Below are 13,466 nucleotides of genomic sequence, written 5' to 3' on the forward strand. Positions count from 1 at the left end.
AGCATTTTATAAGCAGCTGTTTGAAGAGAACGTACATTAAAAATAGCATTATCGACTATTATCTTCCGTTAGTATCCAAACGTGTTAGCTTCATGTCGCTGGACTTAGCCGTTAGCTTCGTTTACACAGCGGCTAATGTTGGTGACATAGGTGAATGTTGACCATTGTTAGTCATGTGTAGCTGAACGGCTATAAACCTCGTAAGGAAACTCGTACGTGAATAGACTTGAATAATAATAATAATAATAACAACAATGGACGCCCTCGCACACATACTTGATCAAAACGACGGACAGATCACAGAAGAATGTTTGTTGGGGAACTGCAGAGTGAATCTTCCCGAGGATCTGCTGGAGGACGTGAGTTAATGAAACGCTTCACCGTTGTTCGTATTAAGGTGTCATAATAATGCAATAACACACACGCGTGAAAACACGTTTGTTCTCCAATAGCCTGACATTTTCTTCGCTGCACTGAGCGAAAACACCTGGACTGAAGTCCTGTCAGAATCCCAGAAGCAGCATCTTCGTCAGTTTTTACCCCAGTTTCCAGAGAACAACGTGACGGAGCAGGACGACACCATCAGTGACCTGTTCAACAACAACAACTTCCACTTTGGAAATCCCCTTCATCTGGCACAGAAGCTATTCAGAGGTTATTATTATTTATCCGCAAACACGTTCCACTGATTCAAACGCATGTTCATCCTCGCTCATCTTCACACAGACGGTTACTTCAACCCTGAGGTGGTCAAGTACAGACAACTGTGTGCCAAGTCTCAGAGAAAGCGACAGCTTCACTCCCTTCAGCAGTATTATCACCGGCTGTTGAAGCACATCCTCGTCTCCAGAAAGGTTTGAGGGTTTTTATTTTTTTCCTTGTCAAATTTAAATAAAAACAAAAACCTCCTCGTGTTCAGGTCCGTCACGTTGACCGCGTCCTCTTCTTCCTGTAGGAGCTGCTGGAGTTTGCCGTTCATAACGGACAGGACGTTCCACCGAAGAGAAAGTCACAGACCAAGACCAACGCTGAGAAGCGAGAGCCGAGGGTGAGGAGAAGACTGAGTCGTATATTAAAGGAGGTGAAAACCGAGTGCGGAGACAGTAATCCTTCATCTGATGATGACGGTCAGTCAAAAGAATCCCTCACCCCCCCCCCTCCCCCCTCCACGCTGAGGTCGACGGCAAAGTAAAGAAGATGAAGTGATTGATAATAACTTGTCTCTGCAGACATATCCTTATGGACTCCAGCACCACAGTCGCCTTCTTCTCCCACCACCACGGTTCCTCTCAGAGTTTTTCCCAGCCTCTCCACTCAGGACATGAAGGCGAGCGGTCAGTGATCTAACTCCAGACCAACTGCTGCGCTGACTTTGTGTTTGAACACGGTGACAACACGTTTAATTTAAAAAAAATGACTTCTTTCTCAACAGAAAAAGTAGAACTAGGCGAGCAGGACTTGAAAACCATGCTGCTAAACCATCGGGAGAAGAGGAAGCGACAACCTGTAAGTTATATTTATATATATATATATGTGATATATGTCGGTGTGTACTGAGTAAATGTCATATTTGATTTCTTCAGGACCATCCTGACCTGATGACCTCCGACATCCATCTTGGAGACGTTCTTTCAAGAGCAAACGTCGGTCGTAAGGGGACCATGTGTGAGTAGCGACACCGAATTCTTATATAAATCAAAACAAATATCTCTCATGTGACGGTTTTGTTTGTCTGTTTATCCGTAAAAAAAAGCCCTCTTTGACCTGGCTCTGCCCAAGAAGAAGATGAGAGATGAGAGGAGGAAAAAGAAAATGAGGACAATCAAAGTGGAATGCGAGGATCCGTTTGAGAGTCTCGCTCCTGCGGAAACGCTGTCGGCCGCAGCGGGAAACGCGATGACCTCTGTGGTCGACACGCCGTCCACGCCACTGACTCACATCAAAGAAGAGTCAGTCCACGTACATTATCACTATTATTATTATTATTATCGTTCATGAATGTTCCTCCCGATGTGAACTCCAGCGTCGTCTGTGCAGGGTTGTGGAGGAATGTCAGAGCAGTCCAGTGACGGTGGACGAAATCGCCGTCAGTTTCTTCAGTCTGTTGGAGAACATCCTCAGAGCAGAGATGTTTGTCACCACTTCAATGGTACTTCCTGTCTCACTCGCACACACACACACACACACACTCTCACACACACTTTTAAACTCTAAATGCTAACCCTTCACGTGTTCATCTGTCAGCTGGAGGACAAAGTTCTGACATGGCAGAACACTCCCAGCAGTTCCCTGAACGTCTGGTTCTCTTCTGCCTCCTGCTGGTCTGAACTGGTTCTCCAGGCTCTGCAGTTCCTCGCAGGAGAAACTAAAGGTGATTCTTCAGTCACGACAAAGTGAGAGGCTTTTATTTCCTCCTGGTTTTTTTTTTTACTCCTGATGTGTTTGATGTCTGTGAATCAGATGGAATGATGGCGCTCCCCAGTGGCTTCTGTCCGTTTGTGGAGTTTCTGGATGAATCGCAGCAGTGGAGGTGGATCGGTAAGAGTTTTTATTTTGTTTATTGTTCAGGAACGGTGAATTCACTGAGATTAACATGTGATTTATTTTAGGTCCCACTCAGGACACAGAGAAGGACCTCAGTGCTCTCTGTCAGCTGTGGCTGGACTCCAAAGACCTGGTTGTCAAGGTGCCACAGTTCTTCTTCTTCTTCTTCTTAAATATGAGCTCACGTGTGTCACCCGTTAGCGTTTGTGTTGTTTCACGTTGATGTTTTTTCCCTTTTGTCGTCCACAGACAGAAAATGAAGACATGTTAGAGATGACTTCGCCCGTGCAGAGACTGTAAGACCATTATTTCTGTTGATCAAACACTTGATGACGGTTGTTTTTATTAACGCTGAAATGTCTCAAACCAAGCAGCTCGACCGATTACGTGGTTCGACCGAGCACTGGAGATGAAAAACAAGTGTTTCAAGTGCAGGTTTGTTTGTTTCTGCTGCTGCTTTTGTTCAACTGTTGTGCGTCTCTTTGACACAAACTCATGCTTGTTGTTGTTGTTGTTTGTGTAACAGGAGCTGCAGAGATACAACCAGCCGCACAAAGCCTTCACCTTCAGGATGCACGGCTTTGAGTCTGTGGTGGGTCCAGTTAAAGGAGTGTTTGACAAAGAGATGTCTCTGAACAAAGCCAGAGAGCACACGCTGCTGCGCTCAGATCGTCCTCCTTATGTCACCATCCTCTCTCTGGGTTAGTCGGAGTTAATTGGGGTTAGAGCTTCAGCTTCTCTCAGACTCTCCAGCTCTTAAACGTCTAAACTCCTCTTCATCCTTCCTTCAGTGCGAGATGCAGCGGCGAGGTTACCAAACGGAGAAGGAACCAGAGCAGAGATCTGTGAGCTGTTGAAAGACTCTCAGTTTCTGGCTCCAGACGTCACCAGTGCTCAGGTCTGATATACGATCGGTGTTTTTAAAGACAAAGTCCTTGACCAGCGATAATCCTCTGAGTGAGACGCTGTGTTTCCACGGCAGGTGAACACAGTCGTCAGTGGAGCTCTGGATCGACTTCACTACGAAAAGGATCCGTGTGTTAAATACGACATCGGACGCAAACTCTGGATTTATCTGCACCGCCATCGCACGCAAGAGGAGTTTGGTGAGCAACGTGAACATAGAAATATACGAAATATAATCTGATATCATCTTGATGTTGTTTCCTTGTCCTTCAGAGCGGATTCACCAGGCTCAGGCTGCTGCTGCCAAAGCCAGGAAAGCTCTCCAGCAGAAACCTAAACCTGCATCTAAACCCGTCAGTCTGCTGTTGGTTACATGTTGATTAAATGTCTGCTTACATCTGCTTGTTGATGACGATTGTGATTCACGTTGATGTTTCAGAAGTCTGGAAGTAAAGACGGAGCCACTAAAGCTCCTGGATGTTTGGAGGGAACGGAGATGCCCTCTAACCCCATGTCACCGACCCCAACAACAGCCACTCCAAACACGCCCGGAACGCCAAAGTCTCCTTTACCGTTACCCTGCACTGCAGCTGCCACACCAACAAAGACTGCAGTGACGGAGTCCATGAAAAGCAGCTCAGGGTCAGTGTGACGCCACATCCTTTTACTTCCTGTTTTCTTTTGGACACTTGTGTAACAAACGTCTCCCCTGGTTCCCAGTGTTCTCCTGGTATCTCCTCCTCCTCTTCCTCAGCTGGGAACCATCTTACCCAGCAGTCAGGCCGCGACGGCAGCGTCGCAGTCGCTCAGCTCCCAGCACACGGCTCGGATCGTCAGTCATCTGGCTGCAGGAGCTCTTCCTCAGGTCCGTGTGGTCTCTGCTCAGACCGGACTGAGCTCTGCAGCCGGGACTCAGCAGACCACTCTGGTTCATCAGAGTCCTCACCAGATCAGGATGCCGGTGTCTGTGGCAACCAAAGGCATTTCACAGGTGAGCAGGATGTCCCCATGATTCAGGCGTGGGTGAAGGAAACATCACAGATGTGTTGACTGTGAGCTGTGCTGGTGTCTTTCAGACGGTGGTGTCTGTGCCTCTGAGGACTCCGTCTGCCAGTAGTCCGGTCCAGGTTCCAACCTCTCTGTCTGTGTCTGCTGTCGCTAAATCTCAGTCTGGATCCCCGGGCAGTCCGGCCCACAACCCGACCTCCCCCGCTGTGCTGCAGGGAGTCGGCAGCCCCAACATGAAGCAGGTGAAGCAGTTAGTTTGAAATGTCAGGCTCTGTCTGAACAGCTGATCCGGGGTTTGATGATTTGACGTCTGGTTTTCGTCTGCTCTGGTTTTCCTTGAAGGTTTCCATCACAGGACAACTCGGGATGAAGACTCCAGGAGCAGGAATTCCAATCACAGCCACAAACCTGCGCATTCAGGGCAAAGACGTCCTCCGTCTGCCGCCGTCGTCCATCACCACAGACGCTAAAGGTCAGACGGTGCTGAGGATCACTCCTGACATGATGGCCACTCTGGCCAAATCTCCTGTGGCCACAGTCAAACTCAGCCCCGACTTCCTGGGCTCTGCCGCCTCCGGCAACAAAAGCATATCAGCCACTCTCCACGTGGCGCCGTCCCACCATTCACCTTCACCTTCCTCCAGTGCCTCTTCCTGCTCAGGGGAAGTCCAGAGCACCAAAGCAGGCCACGTGGCCTCCACCTTGTTGAAGGCTGCAGGAGACTTACGCCTGATGCCCACGCTGTCCGTCACCGCTGACCAGAAATCCAGAACCTTCACCGCCGTGGCCTCCCCTGACAAGAGCGGCGCCACCATCAGGATCATGCCGGGACTCGGCGTGATCCCACAGAAACAGGGTCAGACCATCACCGTGACCACCACCACTGGCACCAAAACACTCACAGCGTCCACATGTGCTAACGTGGTTAGCATGGCAGCTAAAGGAATCTCTGTGGCCCCCGGAGCGTCGGGGTCACCTCTGACCACAGTCAGGCAGGTTCCTGCGACTGTGGTCACCACACAGACGGTAAGACAACGGACTTCTGTCTTCATTTAGGTCACATGACTCATGACTCACGCCTGCTCTTTGTCTCTGCAGGGGAAGCTACCTGCTCGAATCACTGTGCCGCTCTCTGTCCTCAGCCAACCGCTGAAGAGCAAGAGTGTGGTGACCACGCCCCTCGTGAAAGGAAGCATTAATGCAAAGTGAGAGCACGTGTTCATGATCTGATGTTTAGAGTCTGTGCTGCCAGAGCTTTAAACGGTCTTCTTCTTCACAGCATCAGCAGCCTGGGCAGGAACATCATCCTGACCACCATGCCTGCTGGGACCAAGCTGATCGCAGGGAACAAGCCGGTCAGCTTTGTCACAGCGCAACAGTTTCAGCAGCTTCAGCAGCAAGGACAGGCCACACAGGTCAGTGTTTAACCTTCAGCAGTAAGGACAGGCCTCACAGGTCAGTTTTTAACCTTCAGCAGTAAAGACAGGCCTCACAGGTCAGTTTTTAACCTTCAGCAGTAAGGACACACAGGTCAGTTTTTAACCTTCAGCAGTAAGGACAGGCCTCACAGGTCAGATATTAAAGCTTCAGCAGTAAGAACAGGCCTCACAGGTCAGTGTTTAACCTTCAGCAGTAAGGACACACAGGTCAGTTTTTAACGCTTCAGCAGTAAGAACAGGCCTCACAGGTCAGTTTTTAACCTTCAGCAGTAAGGACAGGCCTCACAGGTCAGTTTTTAACGCTTCAGCAGTAAAGACAGGCCTCACAGGTCAGTTCTTAACGCTTCAGCAGTAAAGACAGGCCTCACAGGTCAGTTTTTAACGCTTCAGCAGTAAAGACAGGCCTCACAGGTCAGTTCTTAACGCTTCAGCAGTAAAGACAGGCCTCACAGGTCAGTTTTTAACGCTTCAGCAGTAAAGACAGGCCTCACAGGTCAGTTCTTAACGCTTCAGCAGTAAAGACAGGCCTCACAGGTCAGTTCTTAACGCTTCAGCAGTAAAGACAGGCCTCACAGGTCAGTTTTTAACGCTTCAGCAGTAAAGACAGGCCTCACAGGTCAGTTCTTAACGCTTCAGCAGTAAAGACAGGCCTCACAGGTCAGTTTTTAACGCTTCAGCAGTAAAGACAGGCCTCACAGGTCAGTTCTTAACGCTTCAGCAGTAAAGACAGGCCTCACAGGTCAGTTCTTAACGCTTCAGCAGTAAAGACAGGCCTCACAGGTCAGTTTTTAACGCTTCAGCAGTAAAGACAGGCCTCACAGGTCAGTTCTTAACGCTTCAGCAGTAAAGACAGGCCTCTCAGGTCAGTTTTTAACCTTCAGCAGTAAGAACAGGCCTCACAGGTCAGATATTAAAGCTTCAGCAGTAAAGACAGGCCTCACAGTTCAGCTCTTAACTGTAGACACACACACACACACACACACACACACTAAACAAACGTGTCTTTGCTCCTGCAGGTTCGTATCCAGACAGTTCCAGCTCAGCAGCTGCAGCAGCACATGTCCTCAGCTTCTCCTAAATCCGTTTCCACAGTCGTGGTCACAACAACAGCACCGTCCACCAAATGTTCCCCTGATCCCCCGCCTGCACCACAGCAGTGATCCAGACCTGACTCACAGGTCCACTCAGACCAGGATGTGACTCCGTCATTAAAGTCCTGTCAACGCAGTAAATAAACGTTCAGCACGTCATCTGTCCAGGTCTTAAAGAGTCATAGATGCAGATGACAGTGATCAGAAGAAAAGGTTTTTCACCAGTGTTTGAAGAAGCAGTTGTTTGAATAAAGAAGTTTCTCAGCCGACGTTTACTCGACTCGCAATATTTAACAATTATCGCGTGTTCACGATGTTTGTTTGAAGCGAGGACAGTTTTTATACCAGTAATAGATATAGATATAAAACCAGTTCTCAAATGTCATTATTTTGAGTTTTCTCTGCTCCAGAACAAAGAAACCAAACCGACTGACAGATTAAATCTCTGAGATTATCTTTGCTCCGTGAGACTCGTCCATGTTTTTGTGAATGATTCAAACGACACGACAGACGTTTGTTTAGTTTTCTTCATTTCACATCATTAAAAACACCTTACATTATTATTATTATTATAATAATTATTATTATTACAAAGAGCAGCTTTGTGTCAAACAGAAAATAAACATCATCAAAAAACAAACTAAATCACTCTTCTTCAGATTCTTCGAGCAAAGCTTTTTGACAACTGGACGTGGACGTGGTTCTCATCCCAATCTCCACGTTCCGCGACCGTCCTGGGAATCTCTTCAGTGTGCTGTTTAACACAAGACAGAGTTCATCTTTTTAAACACGTGCTTCACCTAATCCACCACTACTGCTGCTGGGTTTAATCTGGGAACTCAACGGAGCGTTAATCCAGGTTAGAAGACCAACTGTTGGATTATTAGTTTTATGAATTTCAGACGTTCAATTTTAGACGGACATCGTCATCGTCTGTGTGAAAGTTTCATAATCTCCTAACCCTTGGATTAAAGCACAAAAGAACAAGCGTAGATTAAGAAGAACAGATACGTACAAACAAACCAGAGACGACGAGACGCAGACCAAGAGCAGAGCCACAGCCAAATGCCAACAGAAGCACATGGTGACGAACATGATGTTTCCGTGATCTTCAAGGTCCCAGAGATTACCGTTCAGAGGGTACAGAACAAAGCCAATCTGAAAAGAACAACAGAGATTACCGTTCAGAGGGTACAGAACAACCCTAATCTGAAAAGAACAACAAAGATTACCGTTCAGAGGGTACAGAACAACCCTAATCTGAAAAGAACAACAAAGATTATCGTTCAGAGGGTACAGAACAACCCTAATCTGAAAAGAACAGCAGAGATTATTGTTCAGAGGGTACAGAACAAACCTAATCTGAAAAGAACAACAGAGATTATTGTTCAGAGGGTACAGAACAAACCTAATCTGAAAAGAACAACAGAGATTATTGTTCAGAGGGTACAGAACAAACCTAATCTGAAAAGAACAACAGAGATTATTGTTCAGAGGGTACAGAACAAACCTAATCTGAAAAGAACAACAGAGATTACCGTTCAGAGGGTACAGAACAAACCTAATCTGAAAAGAACAACAGAGATTACCGTTCAGAGGGTACAGAACAACCCTAATCTGAAAAGAACAACAGAGATTACCGTTCAGAGGGTACAGAACAAACCTAATCTGAAAAGAACAACAGAGATTATCGTTCAGAGGGTACAGAACAAACTTAATCTGAAAAGAACAACAGAGATTACCGTTCAGAGGGTACAGAACAAACTTAATCTGAAAAGAACAACAGAGATTACCGTTCAGAGGGTACAGAACAAACTTAATCTGAAAAGAACAACAGAGATTACCGTTCAGAGGGTACAGAACAAACTTAATCTGAAAAGAACAACAGAGATTACCGTTCAGAGGGTACAGAACAAACCTAATCTGAAAAGAACAGAGATTACCGTTCAGAGGATACAGAACAAACCTAATCTGAAAAGAACAGCAGAGATTACCGTTCAGAGGGTACAGAACAACCCTAATCTGAAAATAACAGCAGAGATTACCGTTCAAAGGGTACAGAACAAACCTAATCTGAAAAGAACAACAGAGATTATCGTTCAGAGGGTACAGAACAAAGCCAATCTGAAAAGAACAACGGAGATTACCGTTCAGAGGGTACAGAACAACCCTAATCTGAAAATAACAGCAGAGATTACCGTTCAGAGGGTACAGAACAACCCTAATCTGAAAAGAACAACAGAGATTACCGTTCAGAGGGTACAGAACAAACCTAATCTGAAAAGAACAGAGATTATTGTTCAGAGGGTACAGAACAAACCTAATCTGAAAAGAACAACAAAGATTACCGTTCAGAGGGTACAGAACAAACCTAATCTGAAAAGAACAAAACTGTCAGTCAAACACATCGATGTACGATCATGTATCGTGTGATCTTTTAAACAAACTCCTGAATCATCCTGTTCTCTCCTGTTCACGCTGTAATCCAAGCTACGTCTAATCCAAAATCCATCTTCAATCAATAATAAGCCCAGATTCTAACTGAAACAGACGAAGACGCTGATCCTGACCTGATAGAACCAGGATCCCTGCAGGATGAACATTGCGGCCTTGAAGAGCTCCAGAAGGACGTTGTGTCTGATGAAGACCTCCATCATGGACCCCACAGATCCAGCAAACACAGGGAACAGCAGCAGAGTGTGGACGTGTGTGTCCAGAGGAGGACGGTTGTGAAGGTGGTAATAGAAGAGGAAGCCTGGACACACACACACACACACACACACATAGTCAGAGTCACACACACACAGTCAGAGTCAAACACACACACACACACACACACACACAGTCAGAGTCAGAGTCACACACACAGAGTCAGAGTCTCACTCACACACACACACACTCAGAGTCAAACACACACACACACACACACACAGTCAGAGTCAGAGTCACACACACACACAGAGTCAGAGTCAGAGTCACACACACAGTCAGAGTCACACACACAGTAAGAGTCTCACTCACACACACACACACACACACACACTCAGAGTCAAACACACACACACACACACACACACACAGTCAGAGTCAGAGTCACACACACACACAGAGTCAGAGTCACACACACAGTCAGAGTCACACACACAGTAAGAGTCTCACTCACACACACACACACACACACTCAGAGTCAAACACACACACACAGTTAGAGTCAAACACACACTCTCACACACACACACACACACACACACACACACACACACACACACACACACACACACACACACACACACACACACACACCTCACCTTCCACAAACAGAGCCACACACACAGTCTCACTCACACACACACACACACACACACACTCAGAGTCAAACACACACACACACACACACACACACAGTCAGAGTCAGAGTCACACACACACACAGAGTCAGAGTCAGAGTCACACACACAGTCAGAGTCACACACACAGTAAGAGTCTCACTCACACACACACACACACACTCAGAGTCAAACACACACACACAGTTAGAGTCAAACACACACTCTCACACACACACACACACACACACACACACACACACACACACACACACACACACAGTCAGAGTCAGAGTCACACACACACACAGAGTCAGAGTCAGAGTCACACACACAGTCAGAGTCACACACACAGTAAGAGTCTCACTCACACACACACACACACACACACACACACACACACACACACACACACACACACACACACACACACACACACACACACACACACACACACACACACACACACACACACACACACACACACACACACACACACACACACACACACACACACCTCACCTTCCACAAACAGAGCCACAGACAGACTCAGTGTATCCACAGCAGCAGGAACAGTTCTAAACTTAGTGCAGAGAACCAGAGCAGATCCTGAGAACCCGAAGAACAGATACATGGTGCTGTGCTGCCAGTTCATCAGCTTCACCCACGACCTGCTCTCTGAACTGTAGAGCTGAGCGTGAGGACCGTCCACCACAAACTGCTCCACCATCATACCTGTGAGAGGACAGAGGACATGAGAGACAGAGGACATGAGACAAGAGACAGGCGTCAGGACAGGAGACAAATGAATTAAGACAGACACAGGTGAGGACAGAGGACATGAGACAAGAGACAGACGTCAGGACAGGAGACACAAGAGACTGCTCTCTGAACTGTACAGGTGAGCGTGAGGACCGTCCACCACAAACTGCTCCACCATCATATCTGTGAGAAGACATGAGAGACAGAGGACATGAGAGACTTGAGAGACAGACGTCAGGACAGGAGACAAATGACAGAGGACAGACACAGGTGAATTAAGACAGTCACAGGTGGGGAAAGGTGAATGAAGACAGACACAGGTGAGGACAGACGACAGACACAGGTGAGGACAGGTGAATTAAGACAGTCACAGGTGAGGACAGGTGAATGAAGACAGACACAGGTGAGGACAGGTGAATGAAGACAGACACAGGTGAGGACAGGTGAATTAAGACAGTCACAGGTGAGGACAGGTGAATGAAGACAGACACAGGTGAGGACAGGTGAATGAAGACAGACACAGGTGAGGACAGGTGAATTAAGACAGTCACAGGTGAGGACAGGTGAATGAAGACAGACACAGGTGAGGACAGGTGAATTAAGACAGTCACAGGTGAGGACAGGTGAATGAAGACAGACACAGGTGAGGACAGGTGAATGAAGACAGACACAGTTGAGGACAGGTGAAGGAAGACAGACACAGGTGAGGACAGGTGAATGAAGACAGACACAGGTGAGGACAGGTGAATGAAGACAGACATGGGTGAGGACAGGTGAATGAAGACAGACACAGGTGAGGACAGGTGAATGAAGACAGACACGGGTGAGGACAGGTGAATGAAGACAGACACAGGTGAGGACAGGTGAATGAAGACAGACACGGGTGAGGACAGGTGAATGAAGACAGACACAGGTGAGGACAGGTGAATGAAGACAGACACAGGTGAGGACAGGTGAATGAAGACAGACAGGTGAGGACAGGTGAATGAAGACAGACACGGGTTAGGACAGGTGAATGAAGACAGGAGGACAGAGGACAGACACAGGTGAGGACAGACACAGGTGAGGACAGATGACAGACTCAGGTGAGGACAGAGGACAGACACAGGTGAGGACAGAGGACAGACACAGGTGAGGACAGGTGAATGAAGACAGACACAGGTGAGGACAGGTGAATGAAGACAGACACGGGTTAGGACAGGTGAATGAAGACAGGAGGACAGAGGACAGACACAGGTGAGGACAGACACAGGTGAGGACAGAGGACAGACTCAGGTGAGGACAGAGGACAGACACAGGTGAGGACAGACACAGGTGAGGACAGAAGACAGACACAGTTGAGGACAGACACAGGTGAGGACAGAGGACAGACACAGGTGAGGACAGACACAGGTGAGGACAGAGGACAGACTCAGGTGAGGACAGAGGACAGACTCAGGTGAGGACAGACACAGGTGAGGACAGAGGACAGACACAGGTGAGGACAGAGGACAGACTCAGGTGAGGACAGACTCAGGTGAGGACAGACACAGGTGAGGACAGACACAGGTGAGGACAGAGGACAGACTCAGGTGAGGACAGAGGACAGACTCAGGTGAGGACAGACACAGGTGAGGACAGAGGACAGACACAGGTGAGGACAGAGGACAGACTCAGGTGAGGACAGACACAGGTGAGGACAGACACAGGTGAGGACAGAGGACAGACGTGAGCTCAAACTCACCCACAAATGAACCAAAGATCAGAAATCCTCCTTCAACATAGTCCATGTTCCTGAGGACAGACGACGTGTCCTTGTCCTGACGTCCTCTGGGACGACTCGTCCTCCAGTTGTGTTGGAGAACGCGTTTGACGATCAGCCAGAAACCAAAGAGGAGGAAGAAGGACCCAGGGATGGCATGTCCTCCAAAGTTAGCCATGGTTCGTCTTTGAGGACGAGACACAAAGACAAAGACGGACAAAGACAGTTTTGAGTTCAGCTCCACGAGAACATGAGGTTAAAGTACAACACTGAAGTTTTTATGACGTTTTTATGACGTTTTTATGGTGTTTTTATGGTGTTTGCAGCTCAGACCTGACAAACAGTGTTTCACCGTCATTCATGACATTATTTTAAAACACGTGTGAAGTCAGACGTCTTTATCTTTGTGGGTTAAATTCACACGTCTACAGTTTAGATATATTTACATCCTGACATTACTTTACCTTTAAGATATATAGTATGTAAGTATGTTGTGAACACACACACGCACACACACACTCATTAAAAATGTCACTTCCTGTTGGAGTGGTCCGTGCTGCTGAGTCACAGCTGAGCTTTAATCTCACTTCAGTCAAACAGGTTTGACTGAAGTGAACGTTCCTGTTTCTCTGTGACACACACACACACA

At 47.4% G+C, this 13,466-nt stretch overlaps 2 protein-coding genes across 3 annotated transcripts; one reads left to right on the plus strand and one right to left on the minus strand.

The window, feature by feature from the left end:
- Positions 1-41: 41 nt before the first annotated feature.
- nfrkb (nuclear factor related to kappaB binding protein) lies at positions 42-7,205 on the plus strand. 2 transcript variants are annotated; one of them, XM_083910396.1, is made up of 25 exons: positions 42-359; positions 453-654; positions 727-854; positions 956-1,127; positions 1,230-1,334; positions 1,433-1,506; positions 1,584-1,665; positions 1,754-1,949; positions 2,038-2,149; positions 2,245-2,371; positions 2,461-2,538; positions 2,610-2,686; positions 2,794-2,840; positions 2,916-2,979; positions 3,071-3,245; positions 3,336-3,442; positions 3,527-3,650; positions 3,724-3,803; positions 3,890-4,092; positions 4,171-4,441; positions 4,527-4,700; positions 4,801-5,484; positions 5,557-5,663; positions 5,738-5,873; positions 6,914-7,205. In XM_083910396.1, the coding sequence occupies exons 1-25, from the start codon at positions 255-257 to the stop codon at positions 7,055-7,057; spliced, it is 3,774 nt and encodes a 1,257-aa protein (XP_083766522.1). In that variant the 5' UTR covers positions 42-254; the 3' UTR covers positions 7,058-7,205. The 2 variants fall into 2 exon arrangements, with proteins under 2 accessions (XP_083766522.1, XP_083766523.1); XM_083910397.1 differs by having other exon boundaries at positions 2,919-2,979.
- Positions 7,206-7,633: 428 nt separating this feature from the next.
- On the minus strand, positions 7,634-12,995 carry tmem45b (transmembrane protein 45B; the record flags this gene model as incomplete). The annotated part of the gene is made up of 5 exons (XM_083909398.1): positions 7,634-7,742; positions 8,004-8,146; positions 9,559-9,743; positions 10,837-11,049; positions 12,800-12,995. 5 exons carry the CDS (start codon positions 12,993-12,995, stop codon positions 7,634-7,636), a joined length of 846 nt encoding a protein of 281 aa, XP_083765524.1.
- Positions 12,996-13,466: the final 471 nt, after the last annotated feature.

This window comes from Microchirus variegatus, assembly GCF_963457635.1.
Source record: "Microchirus variegatus genome assembly, chromosome: 2".
In the NCBI taxonomy this organism is placed as follows: domain Eukaryota; kingdom Metazoa; phylum Chordata; class Actinopteri; order Pleuronectiformes; family Soleidae; genus Microchirus; species Microchirus variegatus.